Source organism: Calypte anna, chromosome 2 (assembly GCF_003957555.1).
Source record: "Calypte anna isolate BGI_N300 chromosome 2, bCalAnn1_v1.p, whole genome shotgun sequence".
In the NCBI taxonomy this organism is placed as follows: Eukaryota; Metazoa; Chordata; class Aves; order Apodiformes; family Trochilidae; genus Calypte; species Calypte anna.
In genome coordinates, this window is record NC_044245.1 from 68,997,625 (window position 1) to 69,018,808 (window position 21,184).

The 21,184-nt window shown below is 41.8% G+C and overlaps 1 protein-coding gene across 1 annotated transcript in view; it reads right to left on the reverse strand.

The window, feature by feature from the left end:
* The window catches only part of GMDS (GDP-mannose 4,6-dehydratase), a 420,922-nt gene extending 399,942 nt beyond the window's left edge, over positions 1-20,980 (reverse strand). Inside the window, exon 1 of the mRNA XM_030446078.1 lies at positions 20,686-20,980. Within this exon, the coding sequence (XP_030301938.1) occupies positions 20,686-20,793 (108 nt within the window). The 5' untranslated portion in view covers positions 20,794-20,980. The remainder of the gene's footprint in view (positions 1-20,685) is intronic.
* Positions 20,981-21,184: the final 204 nt, after the last annotated feature.

Below are 21,184 nucleotides of genomic sequence, written 5' to 3' on the forward strand. Positions count from 1 at the left end.
TAATAATGTATATTTCCTTATACTGTGTAAATCACATGAGACTGAATGTGGTCATCAGTGATGCATTCCACGCTTTTCAGGGCCATAAGGCAAGATTTGATTTCTCCAAATGTAAGTTCCAAACATGCCAAAGCAACAGCTAAGGGAGCCCAATTCTTCATGTACCAAACATCTGGAAAAGCCCCCAGGGAAATCATTATCTTCTGGTGAGTAAGGTTCAGAACCCTCAACATGGAGACGTGCTTTCAACACAAAGAAAGGCTGCCCTCTGTTCTTCCTCTCCATCCCATACAGGAAAGCATGTTGCTACAAGGCAAGTCAAATCAGCTCAACAATCCAGTGAAACCATCTTTTCCTAGGTCAGTTTATTCACCTTCTTTCTACATCAGAAGTCTCTTCTCACACCATGCTTGCAGCAGAAGCCTCATGTCTGGGAAACAGCTGCCTTTTGCTCCCCCTACAGACTTTAACCACTTCTCTAGCACCACAAAAAAAGGGTCCTGAATTCTTGATCCAGTTTCACCACTCAGCCAAACTCAGCCACACTGCCCCTTACCACCGCTGCCCGCTGCCCCCTCTCCAGCACTTTGCCAGCATCCAGGTCCAAGCTTTCTGATCAGCCTCTTGCTCAGCTAGATCCTCAGTAGGGTTTTAATAATCCACTTCAGCAGATTGCCTCTTCCCCAGTTTTATTTCAAAACGTACAGTCCCCTTTTCTCCTACACAATGCAAACTTCTAACAGTCCTCTTAGATGACTGCATGGTTTTCTGCTTTCTGGCAGAATGAACTGAGAACAGCCCCAAGGAAAAGTACTTGGGGGTTTTGGTTAATGAGAAGCTCAATATGAGCTGGCAATGTGCACATGCAGCCCAGAAAGTCAGCTATAGCCTTGGGTGTATCAAAGGAAGCATGGCCAGCAGGTCCAGGGAGATGATTCTGCCCTTTTACTCCACTCTTGTGAGACCTCACCTGGAGTACTGTGTCCAGTTCTGCAGCCCCCAACACAGGAAGGACACAGAGCTCTTGGAGCAAGTCCAAAGCTGGGCCATGAAGATGATCAGAGGGTTGGGACACCTCGCTTATGAAGACAGGCTGAGAGAGTTGGGGTTGTTCAGACTGGAGAAGAGAAGGCTCCAGGGAGACCTTATAGCAGCCTTCCAGTACCTGAAGGGGGCCGACAGGAAAGCTGGGGAAGGACTTTACACAAAGGCATGAAGTGATAGGAAAAGGAGTAAGGGTTTTAAGCTGGAGAGAATAAATTTAGCTTAGACATTAGGAAGAAATTATTCACTGTGAGGGTGGTGAGACACTAGCCCAGGTTGCCCAGGGATAATGTGGATGCCTACTCCCTGGAAGTCTTGAAGGCCAGGCTGGATGGGACTTTGAGCAACCTGGTCTGAGTGGAAGGCATCCCTCCCCATGCAGGGGGTTTGGAACCAGGTGATCTTTAAGATTCCTTCCAACCCAAACCATTCTATGATCTGCCCCTACCTCAAACTTAGCTTTCTCTTACAGTTGGCTCATTTGGATTAAAATGCTACAGAACAGTCACACAATGTAGGAAACTTTAGGATCCACTCTAAAAGTCTGGCAAAACACACAAAGAATGCAAATGGGAGTCTTGCAACAGGAAGTTTCTACAACTCTAGAAAGTAGTGCTACCAAACTCACCGACCAAGGGCAGCAGCAGAACCCTCAAAAAACTCCCCAAAGCTCTGCATCAACACTACATTGTGTCACTAAATTTAACCTGTGTTAAATCACTTGTGACTTTCTTCCCTGAAGGATTAATTCAGACATCATCAATTCAAGATGATTTAGTGAAAAACTGTAAGAAACAAACACCACACAACAGGAATAGCTAATGTGAAACAGTAACTCTTGTTAACAAATACTGCCTATGCTCCAGCAGTTCCCTCTAGATCTGCCATACTAGAAATCAGTACTTTGCCTGTCCTCGATTGCCATGTCAGTTATGAATAAGCAAACTCTTCTTACTGAGGCTGGAACAGAAAAATAGCTCTGTTCATATGAGCAAACCAAAAGTCCACATGACAGTGCTACAAAACACTTCAGAAAAATGAAAATGCTCCTGGCATATGTAAGAACACAAGGATTTTATCCTACTCACATTAAAGGTAATCTCCTTAAAAAAAATAAAAAAAAAAGGAATGAAACAAAGTTTTCTCTGTCAAGACAACATAGCTAGAATCTTTATAACATCTATTTTCCACAAGAACTACAGTGAATAAACTTTTTGCCAAAAAACCAGACACACATACTTCTATTCTTCATCAGGGTCCAAGATTTTTAAAAAAGGCTGCCAAAGCAATACATTCCTTGTGCAACAAACTATTTTGTATCCAGATGTAGAATATATATGTAAAATTTTCAAAGGCAACATTTAGCAAATGACTTCTAACATTCTTTCAAGAAAACAAGAACAATTTTCTGCTGTCACCTCCTGAAACTACCCTTTGATGCAACAGTTCCACAGTTTGTCATGCATGGAAGAAGGATGTAAATCTCTGCACATCTGGACAGCACAAGAAAAGAATGAAATTGTTGTTGGCCAACGTTGTGGCTTTTTTCAAGCATGTGAAAAACTCAAGTCTGGGAATAAACTGGCAACTTCTCAAGTCCCAGAGTAGGACAGATAGAAGTATCATGAGTTACTTTGCTCGTTACCCGGCGCTTCATCACTGCATAACACGCCAGCTGTGACATAGTGAAACTCTGCTTAGAAAGACACATACTTCATAACTCCCTATCTGGAGAGCAGACTGCTCCCTTCCCACTCAAACTGGGAAGCTGTGGAGCTGACATCAGCTCTCAAGTTAGCCATCAGTTTCTCTGAGAGCTCCGAAAGGGAGGGGGGAAATGGTGGCAGCTACAGCTGCTCGATGACAGTGATTCTGGCAGCAGTTTTCCTAATACCTAAAACCCAAACAGCACAGGAGGTGAGCAGCTCATGGTTTTATAACAAATAAAGCCCAAAACAGAAATGACTCAATGGGGTAAGAGATCTGAGGAAAAGATGGAGAAAGCCAATATACTGAAAAGAACAAGATTTCTTGCTGTTACAAACACATCCTTCCAGATAAGATAAAAGGTTCTGATTAAGGCACAACAAAGTCTATTCTGCAAAGACAACCATGCATTCAGAGCGTGTAGGGAAATGCCAAGTATTGTCATCAGAGAGAGTTAAGGTGTGCAGCTGCTCTGTAAAGGCCTGATTTGAAAACATGGTATGGACAAAGCACAGACAGCCACTCTAAGTAATTTCAAAGCATACAGAAGTCTGATAAACAGGAAGACTGCTTTTGTATATATTTTGCATCCTCTCGCTGACTATTGAAGTCCAAGGCTTTTATTGGAAATAGAATACTAATCAAGAGTTACCAGTTACTAAGTTTTCCCTGTTATTAAAAACCCTTTATTATCCCTATCCCCATCATGCAAAGTGAACCTTCCAAGCCCATGCAACCCAGCCAGCCTTTCTGTCTCCTCCCTCTAGGTGGAGAGCTTTGCTGTGCCCAGCCCCACAGCAGCTGGGGAGGAGGGGAAGCACCCTGATGATGCTTCCACTGCATCCTCAGTCTGTCAGATAGCTAGAGTTGCCATCAGGTATCCGTACTGGTACGTGCTGCAGAGAAAAATCAAGATAGAGAAGTGGAGGGTACTCCCAGATCATCTTCATGCCAACACAAAATGAAGTACAAAAGCAGAAGAGACATTATGGGACTTCTGGGTCATGAGCCTCTTGAAAAAAGGGAAACAGTGCCCTACTTCTCACAGTGCTACTCTGCTTGGAGATTTTGGTCTTCCTTCTTCTGCCTGAATAATTCTGCCCTCTCTCTCTACAGCAACAATTTCTCATATTGATCATATCACCAGACACAAAGTTTCTTCTCCCCATCACAAAGATGGAACACAAATGTGTCAAGTTTCCATACCCACCTCAATCTTCCCCGTATTTTGTCTTAATTTTAAATAATGGAAAAAAGAAGCATGGGCTTGACTTCCTTCTTTTCCAACTCTGTTCCCAAGAGGCCTGGGCACTAAGATTCTCTCATAGGTGTCCAGAACACCAGTACTCCTTGGAGGTGCCTAAAGTGCAGACCCAGAGCACCATCTCTCTGTGTAAAGGATCACTATTTAAGCAGTAATATTACTCACTGTAAAGTTCAACCACCAATGTTCATACTTGTAATATGGATTTCACAGGAGATAGTTTAAAAGTGAAAATCATAAGACAAGTCAGATACAGCTGAGGTGCTAACAACAATGCCTATGTGATAGTAACAAAGCAACCAAGGAATTAGGAATCAAGTCAGAAATTGATTAAATAACTAATGATACAGAACTGATGATGTGATCATAATACTCACCTTCAAGCAGCTTGTGGTCTTAGATCTTTATTATTTCATCATTATCAAGTTTGTTTGCATCACACTGTTGTTGCTAAACAAATGAATTAATTTAAACCCATAAGCAAACTTTATTGAAAAATACTCAGTTCATTAATCACACACAGTTTCACTCTTGCATGCTTCCACCAAGATGGGCCATCCCAGTTTTAACCTCCATTCCCATTGCCATTTCTATTTTCTCAGCACCAGTGCTTGTGTGGCCAGCCAGGTCAAGCACAGCTGAAGAACAACCTGAAAGAAGGGTTTCACTTTTTAACAGTCCTCATCTTTTCCTAGTTCTTAGTTTAATAGCAACTTCCAGCATTAAACAGAAATCTTCCATTAAACAGAAGTCTTCCATTCCCTGATCATCTACACACTCTTGCATCTTCTGTCCTTCAATAGAGGATTTTAGTTTTGCTGGGCTTGACAGTACCACTGCTGATAGAGCCTTTGGAACAATCTGAACAAGAAACTTCAACTTTATGATTTATCTTCCTCACTTTCTAGTCTCCATCCCACCCAACATTCTCTACTGGATTACTCAGCCTTTTTCCATGTAATTAATGAACTAAGTGTGGCTAAATGCATTAACAAAGATAGCAGTATGCTAATGAGTGTTTATTCTGCAAGGCTGGTCTCCACACTCATTAAGCCATTCTTCCTATGAACTCTCCTAAAAGCCTCATAACAACTTTCAGCTAAGTCCAGACCAAATACTTCATTACCTAAACTGTTTGACAGTGTAACTGTAAGGGCAGGCATGCTGTAGTATCTGATGAATCTTTGACATCTTCATCATTTGCAAATAAACCTCGCATGCATTTTTTTCAGGCATCAACAAGCTCAGATACAGATTAGGAAGAAAGAGAAGCATATTGGTACCATACCACGTCTGCTAGCCATATTTTAACAGAAGTCCCAAAACAGTTGTAACTGGACTTGAACAAAGCCTTGTTTGCTTTAAAGATGCCAGGCGCCACACAGAGAAAATTGCTCACTTCTGAAACAAGTTACTCTCAGTTCAATTTCTCCAGAGGGCAAGATAATTATGTCCTGGTGTATTATTGCATTAACCAGCACTACCTGGCAGAGGCAACACGCCAGTGCTGAGCTGCTTTAAAATGGACTCAATGATAACCATAAGAGAGAACAACGGGTTTTACAGTTCTGTCTATAGAGGGTGTTACACCAAGCTTCTCTGAGGAGTGACTATAACCACCTAAGCTGTTCCAGATTCACATTCTGTACACAGTCACTCCTTTGTCCTCCTAACCCACCACATACACCAGACCCAAGAGGGAGCAACAGAAAGCCCTGCAAGGGGAACAAACACTGCCTTCTGCCACCCGCACTGCTAAAAGCATGAAACCCCCATATATACACCCAGCAACAGCTGAGACAAGCCTTTACTGCTGCATTTACTTTTCCTTACCCATGTCTGAAACAGAAGCATGCAGGTTTTTCTTCATGCTGCTGCTGCTACATCTGCTGTCCCCTCAAAGAATGTAATGTTGCAGCTACTCCTCCTATGCTGCCCTACCAGCAGAGCAGCAGTGGCAGACTGGTAAAACAGAGGTATCAGTATTTTTCCAAGAAGACTGACATCAGAAATACCAGAATGAGTAAGGCTGCCCACTATCAAAAGCAAAGCCAGCATCTCTTTCTGCTTTCCCCCTAACAGCAAGCTACAACTGAAGAATTAAAAGCAATGAACATTTTCAACATATGGATTTTTATGACCAAAAACCTCAAAAGGAAAGAGAGGCAAAAGGTCTCTCTGCAAAAATTAATCCTGGAATTAACGTGATTCATTTGAACACTTACTAAGTGTTGTCTTATAAGAGTTATTACACACGAACACCTGTAGGAACCAGCTATTAATAGTACCAATGAAACTGTCATACAAAAACAAAGACGTGCTACTTGTGGCACTTTGATTAAGGCTGTGTCAGCAGTTTGATTTTCACAACTTTAACACCCAGCTGTAAAAACTGCCTTCAGTAGAAGCAAGCATATTACGCCTGTATCCATAGGGAGCACCATTTCTGTTTCCACTGGTGAAAATGCAAGAAACAACTCTATCTTAATACATCATCTCTGAATACTGACTCAGAATTTGCAGGTTGTTTTTTGATGTAACCATTGACAAATATAATTACACCTTAAAAGACAGTTTGGTAAATACTGCAAGTATATAAATACTACTGCTTTGTAGAATGCAAGAAACTGAGACGTAAGAACGTGATTTTCTATTTCAGCATACGTTCATCAAGAATTAAGAAGCTACATGCTAATGCACAGTTCACAGCTATAGGTCTTTAACTTGGCCACCATTTGCTTAAACACAAAATGGCATTAGCAGCTTTATGTTTGAAAAGGCACCATTTGAGATTCTCCAAGCAAGGAAATATTAAGCAGTGAGTGATTAGCATGTACAAAATTAAAAGCAGTACTTACGCTGACATGAGGGGTACATCTATCGCAAACAAGCATGAAAAATGCAGCATTTTAACTAAATGTGTGTTAGGGATATAGTATTGAAGATATCCTGCAATAGAAGAGCATTTTCTTTTAAGTAAAAGGCAGAGTTAAACCACAACCAAAATACAACTGGAATCCAGAAGAACTTCTTCCTGGTGTGCTTTGTTGCATCAGACATAGGGCAAAGGTTCTGGATTTTATTCTATTTAGCTGTTCAGTATAATTATGACAAACATTATAGACTTGCTCAGAAGGCTAGCATCCTTGTCTGCCTCAGTATGGAAAAGCTGTAATATCTTAGTTGTAATACTTAGTAATATAATTTGATTAAGCACTGAATTTTAATAATGTGATTACCCTCACACACTAACATATAAATTTATGCCAAAGCTATGTTTCTTCTACATACATAATGCCAAAGGCAGTACAGTCCTACTGTAAAGACAGACAGAGGGATAGGTTTTCCTCCTGGCCTTTTCTACATCTTTTCCTTTGATCACACATTAAAATGAAGTCACCTCATTAAGACAATCACAGGAACATGTGTAACTAGAAAGACTTAAAGGCAACACACCTGCCAAACTCTGTAGATTTATAAACTCTGCCATCTCTCCCTCCGTCCAAAAAAAGCCAGAGGGAAAACTGAACACAAACACAATGTTAAACTGAAGGGGAAAATTCCTATCTCAACAGTTAAAAGTAATCTTTTAAATCTTAAAAGAAAAAAAATATATATATATTTGAGTTGATTACTAGCCAATGCGATTTTCATATCTAGAAATTCTTTCATCATGAAAGCACAAAAAAAGCCCCAAAACATCAAAACCACCCCCACTGAAAGTCAAGAACTGCTCATGATCAAACTAGTGGCATTATTTCACTCAGCACGTTGGATTGCTCACAAGATTTTTGACCTTCATTAGAAATGTGGGCTTGTACTTCTCTCAAAACAATCTCTCTTTAATTGATTTTTGGCCATGCTTTCCCTTTTCCTACCATCCAGGGCTATAAACTGGACCCATCCTGCCCTTCAGCACACACAGACGATACAGTAGGTGCCAACATTTGCAAGTAATTATAGGGAGGTTTTACGAGGGGAACATGGACAGCCAGCAGCTAACATCAAAATGCCATAGTTTCAGTGAATCTCCAAAGAATTGTGGAAGTAAAGTCATTACATTTTTTGGCTGGAATCATGTTTTAATGTCAAAGTCCCAGTACATCCATGATAGAGAGAAACAAAAGGCATCACTGAGCCCAAGGAAAGTGAAAATCAGACATGCCAGCTGGTCCCTCAAACAGAAAGACTAAGGGGAAAAAGGGAAGAAGACTACAGCAGTGACAACAGAGCTGCAAGGGTGTGCAGAAGGTGCTCAGGATGCACATAGTGAGTTGCGAGCACTGTTACTCCTCAGATCATCCAAAACAGCAGTCTCACAGGAGCAATACCTCTAAAAAGTACTTTTTTTTTTTTTACTTTTAGAGACAACCATTTACTGTACAGTAAGATTTTCTTACTAGGAAAATGAAACATGAATAAGCAAATCCTGCCACCTTTTCATTTCCTCCAGAGAGCCCTAGATGAAATAAATGTTTCCCACCAGGCAGCCATCCTAAGCACCTTTCACAGTCTGCAGAGCAGACATCAGAATAGCCATGCAATTCACAGTGCCAGTTTTCTCAGCCTAAACCTACATTTGCTCAAATGAGCCTGCACTCTCTATCAGCTAGAGGGTTCTCACTCACCCTAACAGCTACCTAGACAACTTGTTCAGATGGAAACACAGTTAAGCAATAAAGTTCCCACCAATAACACAGGCCCATGCAAAGGAAATGGCTCCAATAATTAGTGAAAATTCCCCATCACATTTTAAAGTCCCACAAAGAAAATCTCTACTTAGGCAGTGTCAAGAGCGAGCTGAATGTCCACCACTGCAAGTACTAGCTACAACATGAAATTATGGGGAAGTTGTATATTCCAAATACATCTCTCAAGTTTCCTGCTTTGCATGCCTTCATGTTAACTAAAAATATTTATGTATAAGCAATAACCTAAACCATAATTTTACAGTTCATTAAATTTATCAAAATACAAAATAGAGTATTATTGCTTAGGGAGCTTGAGAAAGCAAATTGAGAACAAACAGAACCTTAAGACAAGTCTCTGTTATACTTCCCTTTCATTGAAAAAGACAGAGAGATGCAAGATCTAAGGATTCAATCAAAGTTTTTGTGAGACTGAGTTGAACTGTACTGTAAAAGGGACCAGCAGATGGTATTCCCCCGTCTGACTAAGCTGCTTTCCAATTTTAAGGAAGTCTGACCTCTTACACTGGTTAAAGAACAAAAGCAAGAGAAAATAATGACTCTAAATTCTACCCACATTTCACAAATCGGAAATCTCAGCATAATAATGCATTTCTACAAAGGCGTTCTTATTAACACGACTAAATAGTGATCCAGCATAACTATGAGAGTATGAAAGCACAAGAATATTACCAAGAATGCAGCAAGAGTCATTTTAATGAGACATGCTCCGTATTGACTCTTTCCTTTTTGAATAACAAAGAACCCAAATTAGAAAAAAATCCATCACACTGTAAAATGTAGAAAAAGACCTGAAAAGGTTGCACTACATATTCAACTGTAAAGGGCTGCAATAAGAACATAGGAACATTCAATGCAAATCAGTCAACTTTCAGAATTTCAAGACCTCAAAAGCAAACCCACAGTTATAAACTTGCAGTTTCAGATCAGCTACGAGTATGACTGTTCCCTTAAAGTGGGATGGCAAGGGCACAAACTGAAGTTTAACTCTGAGTCTTTATGACTTCCTTGCCTTCACATCTTCAAGAATAATTTTCCCACTTCACCTTCAAAAACAAGTGGATGTATGCTGCTCAGCCTGCAGACCTACAAACAGAGCCTCAGTTGCTGTTCAAAGGCCAGACAGTATTCTGAAACAGCTTCCAGCTTCACCATAAACATGGGAAGGAGGGAAAAAAAACCCAAACCAAAAAACCAACTTGTAAGCAGAGAGGCTGTAAGGTTTTACTGGTACAAACCAAACCTGGGCTTTGACAGAGAAAATTCTGTCCAGTAACAGCCAAATCAGTACCAGCAAAAAGAAGATTCTGGGCTGTTTCTTCTAAAGAGTTCCCATAGAATACAGATACCTTACAAAGCCACCTAGAATATAGAAGAATATAGTATTTTACATGCAGGTATGAAGAGCTCTATATTCTATTTATACTGTAAATGTTGTAGGATTTTAACAGTATTTTCGCTTCAGTTGTGGAAAGCATGCTAAATTTTGGCAGGAATAGATTGACAGAATACTACTGTGTAACCATGGGAAAAATCAGTGACATGAAAGCCACTTATTTAGTTGTATGAGATCCAGATAGTGTAGCCAGTCATTTCAGAATTTCAAGCACAAACTGGCTCCATACTTATGCTTTTAGAGAGCAGTATCAGTGCTAAAGAAGGCAAAGACACCAAGCAGCAGCCAAAGCTGAGTGGCTGCTCTGTATCTTTCTAGATGAGAAATTATCCCCAAGAGGAAGTTACAGGTCACCTCCAGTATCATTAAAGAAGCCAGACATTGCTAATGCACCTAAACAGATTTGCATCCACAAAACAAATGTTTGGGTTAAAAAAAAAAAAAAAAAATCACAGCCCATGACAGAATGCCTGCAGTTTGACAGTGAGCAGCCAAAAGAGCAAGGTGCAGTTTCCCAATTCCAGAGCAGCACCAAGAGAAGTGCACAGGTAGGGACTATGATGAGAGTAACTACGATTCTAGGAGAGAATTTCTCCCAGTAGCCAGACATAGTTACAAACCAGCCTTAGCTGCAGAAGTCACATTTCCACGTGATCCCAAAGGATGCAAACATGGATGACAAAGCTGCTTTTTGCTCCAGTGTCAGGACAGTGTTGCTTCTCCTATTGATGGGCCTCACCAACCCACTGATAGTATTTTCCATCTGGTGATACAAATTCAGGCACAATCTACGATCGTTGCCCAAAACCACCTCAGCCCACAGGTGAAAAGTAATGAGAGAAGCCAGGTGAGACCCAAGAGCAAGTTACTTGTGCCTTGACTACCCTCTTCAGCAGCAATCTTGTGATGATTACCTTAATCATGATGTGTTAGACAGAGATAATCACTAAGACACAGGTGGAGAGGCAACCTTCATCTAACAGATCAGGATCATGTAGCCAATTCTGACACCTGCTTGGCAATTAGCAGGCAGAAGGGACTGTAGCATATTGAACTAGAAGCATAAAATTCAGGAAGAGGCTATTTATAGGAGCAGTCAGAGGTATTCCCTGCTTGACTTGAGGCTTTCTTTGCTTCTAGACATGCACACATACCTTGGGAAAAGCTTGCTTACATTCATGAAATGGTAAATATGTTCAAGGTACTTCTGAAATCAGTTCAGACATTGTAGGATACAATATAACAAGAGTGTCTACTCTTCAAACTGCTTCTGGTTTGAGGAGGGGAGGTTGCTTTTTGGTTTGAGGGACTGGAGGAGTTAATTTTGGAAGAATGGGAGTTTTTCATGTGGTTTAAGGCTTTCATTGAAGTATTGTGATATACCATCTCCCAGTGCCTATGAAAACACAGGAACAGCTAGAGCAGACCTGATGCATGTTCTATTATCGCATATTTCAGCACCATCCTTGAGGGTGGAGATTTAGAATACACCTGAATTGCATATTGCATAGAATATGCAATACACATAACACATTCAAATAACATTACCTCCTCGGGAACTTAGAGGAACGAAAAGCCAACAGGCATATATTTAATAACTATGCAGGTGTCAGATATGCAGCAGAGACAAGGGATCTTCTCTTAACAGCAAAAGCACTCAGTTAAGACATTCAACATCCCAAATTTTTTCCTTCCACATTAGATTTCACCACAGGCTATAGGAATTTTACTTTTGAGAATTTCCAACCAGCAATATCAAATGACAACTAAGGCAAAGTCTTGCCAAAACTTTTAATATTTGACTGTATCTTACTATATTTGATTGTTAATCAGAATTTTCCAGAGCAAGCAAATTTTCCTGTTACTTCAAGGGTGTTCCAGCACAGTGATTGCAGCCCAAGCTAGTTTATCTACTTGAAAACTCTGAAAAAAGCCAAGATCTGTGGCATCTCACACCCAGGGCAAGCAGATTTTTGTGTCTGACATACCTGTTGGATCACTGTACTTCAAGGTGGTGCGATGCTGACAACTTCTAACTGACCAATTTGATTGCACAATGCAAGCTATACCACTATTCAATGCAACAGAGATGTCAAGTGCTCTACAGTGGTACTTACTAACTGCAGTCAGATCATAAAGTCAATGGAGATGTCCTGACACTTAATCTGCTTACTGTCAGGTGACATTTTTGAGTTACAAAGCAAAAACTCATAGAATCATAGAATCACAGAATTGGCTGGGTTGGAAGGGACCTCAGAGATCATCAAGTCCAACCCTTGATCCACCACCGCTGCAGTTACCAGACCATGGCACTCAGTGCCACATCCAGTCTCTTTTTAAATATCTCCAGGGATGGAGAATCCACTACTTCAGTGGGCAGCCCATTCCAATGCTTGATCACTCTCTCCATAAAGAAATTCTTTCTAATATCCAACCTAAACCTCCCCTGGCACAACTTAAGACCATGCCCTCTTGTCTTGTTGAAAGTCATCTGGCAAAAGAGACCAACCACCCCCTGGCTCCAGCCTCCTTTCAGGGAGTTGTAGAGAGTGATGAGGTCTCCCCTGAGCCTCCTCTTCTCCAGGCTGAACAGCCCCAGCTCTCTCAGCCCCTCCTCATAGGGTCTGTGCTCGAGTCCCTTCACCAGCCTGGTTGCTCTCCTTTGGACCTGCTCCAGGACCTCAATATCTTTCCTGAACTGAGGGGCGTTTCAGTTTCCCCCTTTTTTGTTAAAGGGGTTTTAAAAATTCTGAAGAAGGAAGCCTCCCGTGGGTATACTATTTTGTGTCTTTGTGAATAAATGAAAAATTGCTGCAGCATTTATTTACATGGCATATGAGGAAGTTCAGTTGCTTAATGATGTGTAAAAAGCACAGGTGAGAACAGATAAGCTACTTTATATCATCTTGCTTGGCAGGATTTACAAAAACTTCATTATGTATTTAGATTGTGAAATCCATGCATGATCTAGAAAAAGAACAACCTATAGGGGTTTTCCAGTAATTATCAGAGGAGACTGGAGAGAATTCTACTTTTAACTCACCTCCTGCAGCTTTGCTTCATTGAAAACTTTGGACATAACCGCATCCCTCTTTTAATATAAATATGACTCAAAGAAATTCCTTAGGTCAAATCATCAAAAAACAACCAGTGAATTCATAGACTGATGTGGAAGGTGACAAATATTTTAGAAAAAAAAATCCTTTATTATGCTAATTTGGCTAAAAATCAACAAGCACAAATTTTGAGCAAGACAGATCACACACCTGTAAGAGGTGAAACTGGGCATTTACCACACTGCTAACTTGCTAGTGCTTCAAGGAAATAATGTTTTCCAAAATAAGCTACAAGAGTTGTGAGTTGTGCTACAAGAGTGTACAAAGGGAAGCAGAGCTGACAAGTCTGTAAGAACAGATCACTTTATCAGGGCTCTATTCCAGACCCAAAAGTCTGAAGAAGCTGGGACAAAGTTGCTAGAAATTGTCAAGATAAAGAAAGTACTTCATTCCTCACAGACTAAATGGAAGCATCAGTTAAGTGCAATGAATCAGCCCCAGTACCCTTCAGAAAAATAAGGTGTGGGCAACAGGAAGCACAACTAGGATAAATACCAGTATCACAACTGCACTGAAAAAAACTTTTATTCAGCTTCCTTGGATTACAGGAATCAGAGTGGTAACTTTTGAGGTGTTCTTCACACAGGCCATCAGCAGGTTTAAGTATTCCATTTTCCTTGTCCTTCTGCATAGCTATCTGTTTTCTAAGAAACTGACTCCCTTGTTCAGTAAACTCAACAGCCAAAAGATCTGAAAATCAGAGGAGAAAAGACCAAAACTTAGTGGGAGAGAAAGAAGTCACAAGAAAAAGGTTTTCACAGGAGTTCCTTCTTGAATTTAGACTGGCTGTAGGACCATAGAGAAGATGCTTCAACTCTTTTAAAAAAAAGGGGAAATAGAAAAATACAAGTTCTGTCTACACTGCCAGTAACCAATATTCATTAAATAAAGAAGCTCACAAACAAAAAGCCCTCAAGACTAAGCAAGTAGAAAGCTGCTAGCAATGGAATATTCTGCTTTCCTTGGCAGTTGTGGCAACAGTGGCAATAGCCCTCACAGTTATCCACACCATCAAAAACTTTGATGAGAAAAGTTGCTTGAAGGCAGTTAACTTCCCAAAAACAGACTGGGTGCCATGCTTTCAATTGTTATATATATATATATATATATATATATTATCACTGTTAAGATGAGCTTTACAATTTTATATTTCCTGGAACATTTTCAGTATTTTATCTGCTTTTACAGCAGGTACACACCACAGTATACAGTACCTTATAACTCCCTTGCAGTTCACACTGTTTTTCAATCCAAATCCTGTGCATGTGATGTTCAAACACAAGGAATCTGATTGCCTGCACTTGTCCTTCAGTTAATACCTGCTAGCTGAGCCAGGCTAACAGAACTTCCCTCTCCAGTAAGCAACTAGAGAATAGACTTCACTGGCAGTCACAAACACTGAGCAAAGCTGTGCAAAGATGGAAAGAAAAAAATGGGAAGTTAATACATCAAGACATACGTCAACTAATCCTATACCAGCTGTATTTTTTACCATATCTTCTAGCCCACACCACCACGAGCTGCACTATCCTGAAAGGCACTGGAATACAGCTGGGCTCCTCCAGGCAGGCACAGGGAGCAGCAGGCATCCTGAGCTCCCAGTTTTTTGGAGAAGAAAAAATCCCTGCCAGTCTGTACAAATTGTTGTAGAGTATGAAACATGAATGAAAGATTAAAGCATTGACCTATTTCCTTACAGATCTTTTGGTTAGAGGCCAATGCGTTAGCTGAACTAGACTATCTGGTAACTCTCCTCCCTTCAAAGGGGGAGCCAAGGTAATCAAAATTCAACCATACAAGAAACCCCCAAACAACACACACCATTTCAGGTTTATATGAACTTTCCTGTATTTCAGTTTGTCTGCAAATTAGTGCTCCTACATCTCTGCATCCTCAACATATGGTAAGTATGTTCAGCAAGTTCTCACCCTAGACAACTCCTGGCTATGGGAAAAAGCAACTGAAATAGAGTACCTGGTATCATCCAAGACAGTATTTGTTTGAATGGAAAGGGAGCAATACTAATATTTAGCTTTAGCCACTCCAGCAAAAACTGTCCTCCTACTTTTATGCAGAAAAGCAATCATTTGGATTTTACCCTTCATCTAACAAACCAATGTCCTCTTCCATTCAACAGACTCATGTTTTCTACATCTGCCTTCCAGGTATACACACACTCCCCAGTGACACAAGTTCCCACCACTCAGTCACAATACTTTAAAGAGATGCTTTTCTAAAATGTAGTAAAGTTCTACAGCTTTACCTTAACTCTTCTCCAAGAAACAAAGTTCTTTTAGCTACAGGGTATCAAAGTTTTAGTCACATTCCATACAAGCTATTCATGACTTTTTTTTTAAATACCAAGAAATGAATCACGTTGTACTACTACAGATAGTTTACCCCACAGAATCTGCCTTGGTTGGTTTCATTCTCAACAGCCAGATTTAAAACAAGAATGTACCCTCAATTCACAACAGCAAATCTTGCTTTCTCTGTATCTTTTCCACTCATCTCAATACAGTTAGTCTTTCTCAAACTATGAACTATAACAGCCCCACAGAACTTGCACAACACATCTATAAGGGTTTAATGTGTTACATGAATAGCAGAGGTCATAATGAACTTTTCATGATTGAACTTTTTATACCAGAAGCACAGACCCCATATTTTACCTGTATCAACCAATTAAAGTATGCATTTCTGCATACTCACTTGTGAGCTGTACTTACACTATCTTGGGGTTTGCTTGAAACTTCAAAGGCTTCTATCCTTAAGTTTTGCCAAACAGCAGTCTAAATTGACATAACTGCAGGCAAGAGAGCAGAAGCTGGTGCTAGTACAGCAGTGCAGTGCTGCTGTAGGAGTTCTCAAAAGGCAGAAACACAACTGTCTTGATCTACAGTTTCCAGTAGCCTCTGGCCATTTATTGATACCCAAGTTCTAGTGCATTGCTTCATTCAAAACTTTGTAAGTGCCTGTTGAATGATCTTGGTCTACAAACTCTTACCTTACTGTCTCTCCAAGTAAATCAGTAAGGACAGCACCAAACACAAGACAGACATTATTCACTGCTCAGAATCCAGTGACTGAGGGGAAGAAGTAGAAACATTAACATATAACATGAAACATGCAGTTAGACTCAGTGAGAGTATTTCTCCAGAATGTCAAATATCTAAATACTCCTACAAGTGTAAGTGTACAAAAAGACAAATCAGACTGATTCAGTGCAGTAAGACTTTCCAGACAGATGTGCAGTCAAAATACTGCTTTGATATCTTCCCCAAATAAGAGACAAGACATATCTGCATAACTTAGAATTAAATGTGTTAGTTATACTGCTATTTGATTCAAAATTCCCATTTTTACAGAACAATTCTTCAAGGTATCAAAGTCTGAAAAGCCAAGTACATCTATTCTGCATTCTGAAAACAACTTTACTTTAATAAGAGTCACATTCAGTTTTGTAAAAAAAAAAAAAAAAAAGAAAAAGAAAAAAAAATTCATTTTAGTATACACAACAGCTTGTTTCAATTGAAATACTTTGCCATAAATAAAGAAAACACAATGAATTACTCACAAGTAGTCTACCAGCAGACCAATACCTATGTGACACTTCAGAAATATTTTATCCATCCAACCACAGCAACTACCTTTCTCTGGAAGTTACTTTAGCGAAACAGTCAAGTAGTCAAGTGTGGTTTGTCCCAGTGCTGTGTTGAGAAAGGAGATAAGGGTAATCTCAACACTGGAAAAGGAGTTTACACCACTGCTGGCTACAGGCTTGGTTTCTTATCAGTAATGCAAGTAGTAGACTGAAACTGATTTCACTCTAACCCCATGGGGTTACAATTTGTGAAGGTACATTTGTCTACTTTGATCTCATAGACTAAGGTCTTGCAGCCAGAATACCACTTGAGTCATGAGTGCCAATTTGGAATTATGGAATTTGTTTTTCTTTGTGGCTTCACCATGCATTTTGCAAACTTGTTTTGTTATTTGGCCAAAGGTCACAAAATCACCTTCCTATCAGTAACACATTTGTCCCTGTAGAGACCTCTCCTTTTAACACCTTCTATCTACAAAAGAAGCAAGCCACACTACCTGATTTTGTTAACTGGTCCAGTGAGCTGGCACACGCCTCTAGTCACTACCTATACAGAAGAGCTTGTGAAGATAGACCCACCATCCTCTTCTAGCATCCTGTAAAGTCTTCTGAACACCATTAGTAGTCCATAATTCAGAAGTCACAGCTGTGCCATATCTCCATGGCATATTTCAATCGAAAGCCGAACCATCTGTCAAAACAGTGCCCTACTTGAGCTCAACTCTTTCTCTATCATAGCAGGAGCAAAATCTCATCTTCTATCAGTGGAAAAGATGGACAACTGAGATGTTCATGGCTATACAAAGGTTCTGAAAAATAAAATGAGTTATCTCATTTCAACACTATGATAAAGTGCACTCGCTGAGGCATTGTGTCAAATCAGGAAGGGCTGCTACAATTCAAGCAGCACCTTACTTGGCCCAAAAGCACTCTTAAGACAAAAGCATAATTCCACACTTGAAGAAAATTATCATGGCCCAGTTAGCTCAACACTTATCTCGCACCTAACCTTGTTCCAGGAACCTGGCACTACAGGACCTTAGTTCAGCAGATACTCTTAGAGTACACTGGCCACACACAAACAAAAGCAAGTTCCTTGTACAATACAACTGTATCAACTCACTTCTAAAAGCAATTTGCTGTAGCAGGAGAGGCCCAGTGTAAATAAGGGGAGTTTACCATCTGATTTTCTCCTCCGCCTTCCTCAGTCTGAACGGATCAAGCCTTTACCTCACTCCTTGAAAGAACACCAGTTGCAAGGAAGACTGTGAAACAGACCAACACTTTTTAGCCCAATAATTAGTGTAACAGCCTGAGAAAGACAAAGCCTAAGCTCTAGTTTATACTTCAGAGTATCTGTATATTTTACACACGGTAATTATGTTTAAAAATAGATGGCACTGGGACTTTCTGTTGGTAGGTGGGACAGAGAAATCTGCCTATTCTCACATAGCAAACAGAAACCAGGTTTCTCATTTCTGGGAGAGTCCTCTCCAAGTTATATTACAGCTATTAATAAAGAAAGGGAGTGAAAAAGGGGCAAGGAACAACTTCTACAGTTGCTTTCTTTAAAGTTCATCTAAGAAAAAGTGGGATGAAGATTCCTAGTGGCAGATCGCAAAATGATGGAGGACTACAGGACCTCATAAAAGACCACTCTAATACAAAAATTCCCCAAGCCAAGGGTTGGTACAGCCTTGTCACTAAGGCACCCACCCTCACTGGTTAATTTTGAGGTATTCCAGGCCTTTACTAGCCCTGGTTCTCCACTTGTTCTGATGCTAAATATATGTCTGACAAAGTTAAATTAATACGGAAAAGCTGCTTTGAAAATAGAGAAAAATAACAGAGAACACAGTATGGAAAAGAAGCAGGGTGTTGTAGCTACAAGGCCTCTAACTTACTATCTTTGATGAAGAGAAACATACTTCTGTCAACAAACTGGAAGACTGTCACACAGCACCAAAGAAGTCCTTGGGAAAGCTTTGACTGTGCACTTGCTAAAAATAAACATCAAGCAAAAATGTTAGTATACACAGATTATAAGTTTTTCCACTTTTCTGAGTTTGTTGACCTCCTTGTCAAATAGCCACCTGGAGGGCCTTCATCAGTCTGCTACTGGCAGATGGCTATTAATGCACAAGAACACATAGGAACAGACATAATGAGGTAAAACATGAACAGCAGGTGAATGTTCAAAGCACAGTCCAGGTTCTCTTGGATAACAGCTGAAAGCTGCTATGATTATATGTCTCTGGATTTACCCCCTCAGAAAGTGTCAGCTGAGCACTGACAAACATTGCCTTTGAGTAAAAGAGCAACCTGCTTGTTTTGACATCTGCTTTTCCACGCTGCTCATGGCTTTTTAAAGAATCCACACCAGTACCTCACAACTGGATCTAAAGTATACCAGGATAAGTCACAGTTGAAAGAGAAGAAGCTCTTCCATGTACGAAGCTGGTACTGATTACACACAAGCCATAATCTGAGCATTAATGCTTACTAAGCAACATTATCTACTTCATAGCTTATTCCAACCACAGGAGAGAAACCCTCTGAGCAGAAGTCACTCAGAAATTCCAAGAGATTAACAGTGTACAAGCAAAGCAGTTTATTTTTCCAGGCAGCAGGCAACATCTATACTGCAAACCAACGTGCTCCTCAAATATGACTAAGAGTGCACATGGCAGCCTTCACTGAACACCCACTTGCCCCCAAAGACACAACAATTCAGACCTCTCTGTGGACAAATAATCCAACCAAATATCCAAGTGACCCGTCAGGAATATAGCAGCAAAAGCCAAAAACTGCATACATCAACACTCTTGTAGGTCTCACCAGGACAAAACTCACCACTGGCACATCTTTTTTCACAATGCTGGAGTTACTCCAACAGAAGCTGCAATTTTTCTTTCCATGCCACCTTTCTCCTGCACCTCCTGCTCAAAGCACCAGGACTCCAAGAGCATCATTATCCCTGTAAGTAATACAGCTAAAAAAAAACAACCTGGAGACTGCAATGAAGGCACATGAATACTGAAGAAGCGGCCTAGGGATATGATTTTTGCCATCCATTCTGGTCTGCGGATAAAGCAGGTGCTGACTGTAGAAGCATGGCTGCCCAGCACGCCAAAGAGACAGGTGACAAAGAGCTAAGTGAAAAGTCTGCTGAGAACAAACCTGACCTCACACTGCTGCCTCACACTTGCCCTGTTGATGAAGAGTCCCAATGCTGGCTCCTTGTACTACCTTTTTTTTTTTTTTCTTCTTTTAAACACACACGGTGGCTCCTTTCTCATTGACACCTCACTTCACACCTCGTCTCAGTACAGGTTACGCTCATTTCTTAGGCTTTCCTGGTATCGATTACTACGAGACAGTCCAAAGCTGAGGGTAAAAAAAGTGATGCACCACACCCCTAATGAAAAACCCTTTTAGCCCCCCAGGGATTAACTTCACCGTGGTGAGGCCAGAAAAGCCTCCTCCCCCGGACCGGTCCGCTCCGTCCCTCCGCCTCGGAGCCAGCCGGGGGCTATCAGAGGGCGCACACCGCAGGGGTAGCACCACCAGCAGCGGAAGCCGGCTAGGGGCCAGTCGCCCCGGGGGCTCGGAAGGCACCCCTGGGGTCCCGGGAGAGGAAAGGGCGGGTCGCCGATGCCTCTGAACTCACCCGACAGCCCCCAACCATCCGCCACGACCGCCCCCCCCCCCTCCCCCCGCACGGCCTCAGCCACGGGCATCTCACGGCGGGTGTATCGTCCCACCCCTGCCTCCGGTAGCCCCGCCACCCCGGTGCCCCAGGCAGGGAAAACCCCAGGAAAGAGGGGAACCCCCCGCCTCCTCACCTGCCCGGTGATGCCGGTGATGAGAGCCACCTTCCTGCCGTTCACCTCGTCGCCGTCGTCTTCCGCAGCCGCGGCGCAGGCAGACGTCTCCGTCGCCGGCTGTGCCATCTTCCCGGCAGCGGGTAGGGCCCAGGTGCGGGGCGGAGGCGCGACCGCTGCTGGGGAGGGGGCCGGCTCAGGGCTCTGGGGGCGGGCACGGAGGGAAGGACGCCTGCAGCTACCGAACGTGGCTCGCACATGAGCTGCCGACCACCCGAAGGCTACCTCTGCCGCTCCGGACACCGCATTTCCGCGCCCGACAGCGCTACCACCCCATCCCGCCCCGCCCCGCGGCAGCCCCAGGTGCAGCCCCACCCCCAGGTGCAGCTACAGCTGCACCCCAGCCTCAGCCCCAACCTCAACCCCAGCTCCGCCGCCGCCGGCACAGCCCCCGCGCAAGCGCGCGCCCCGCAACCGGGCGCGCCGTGCCCACCCCTCGCCCCGCCCCTCGCGGCCAATC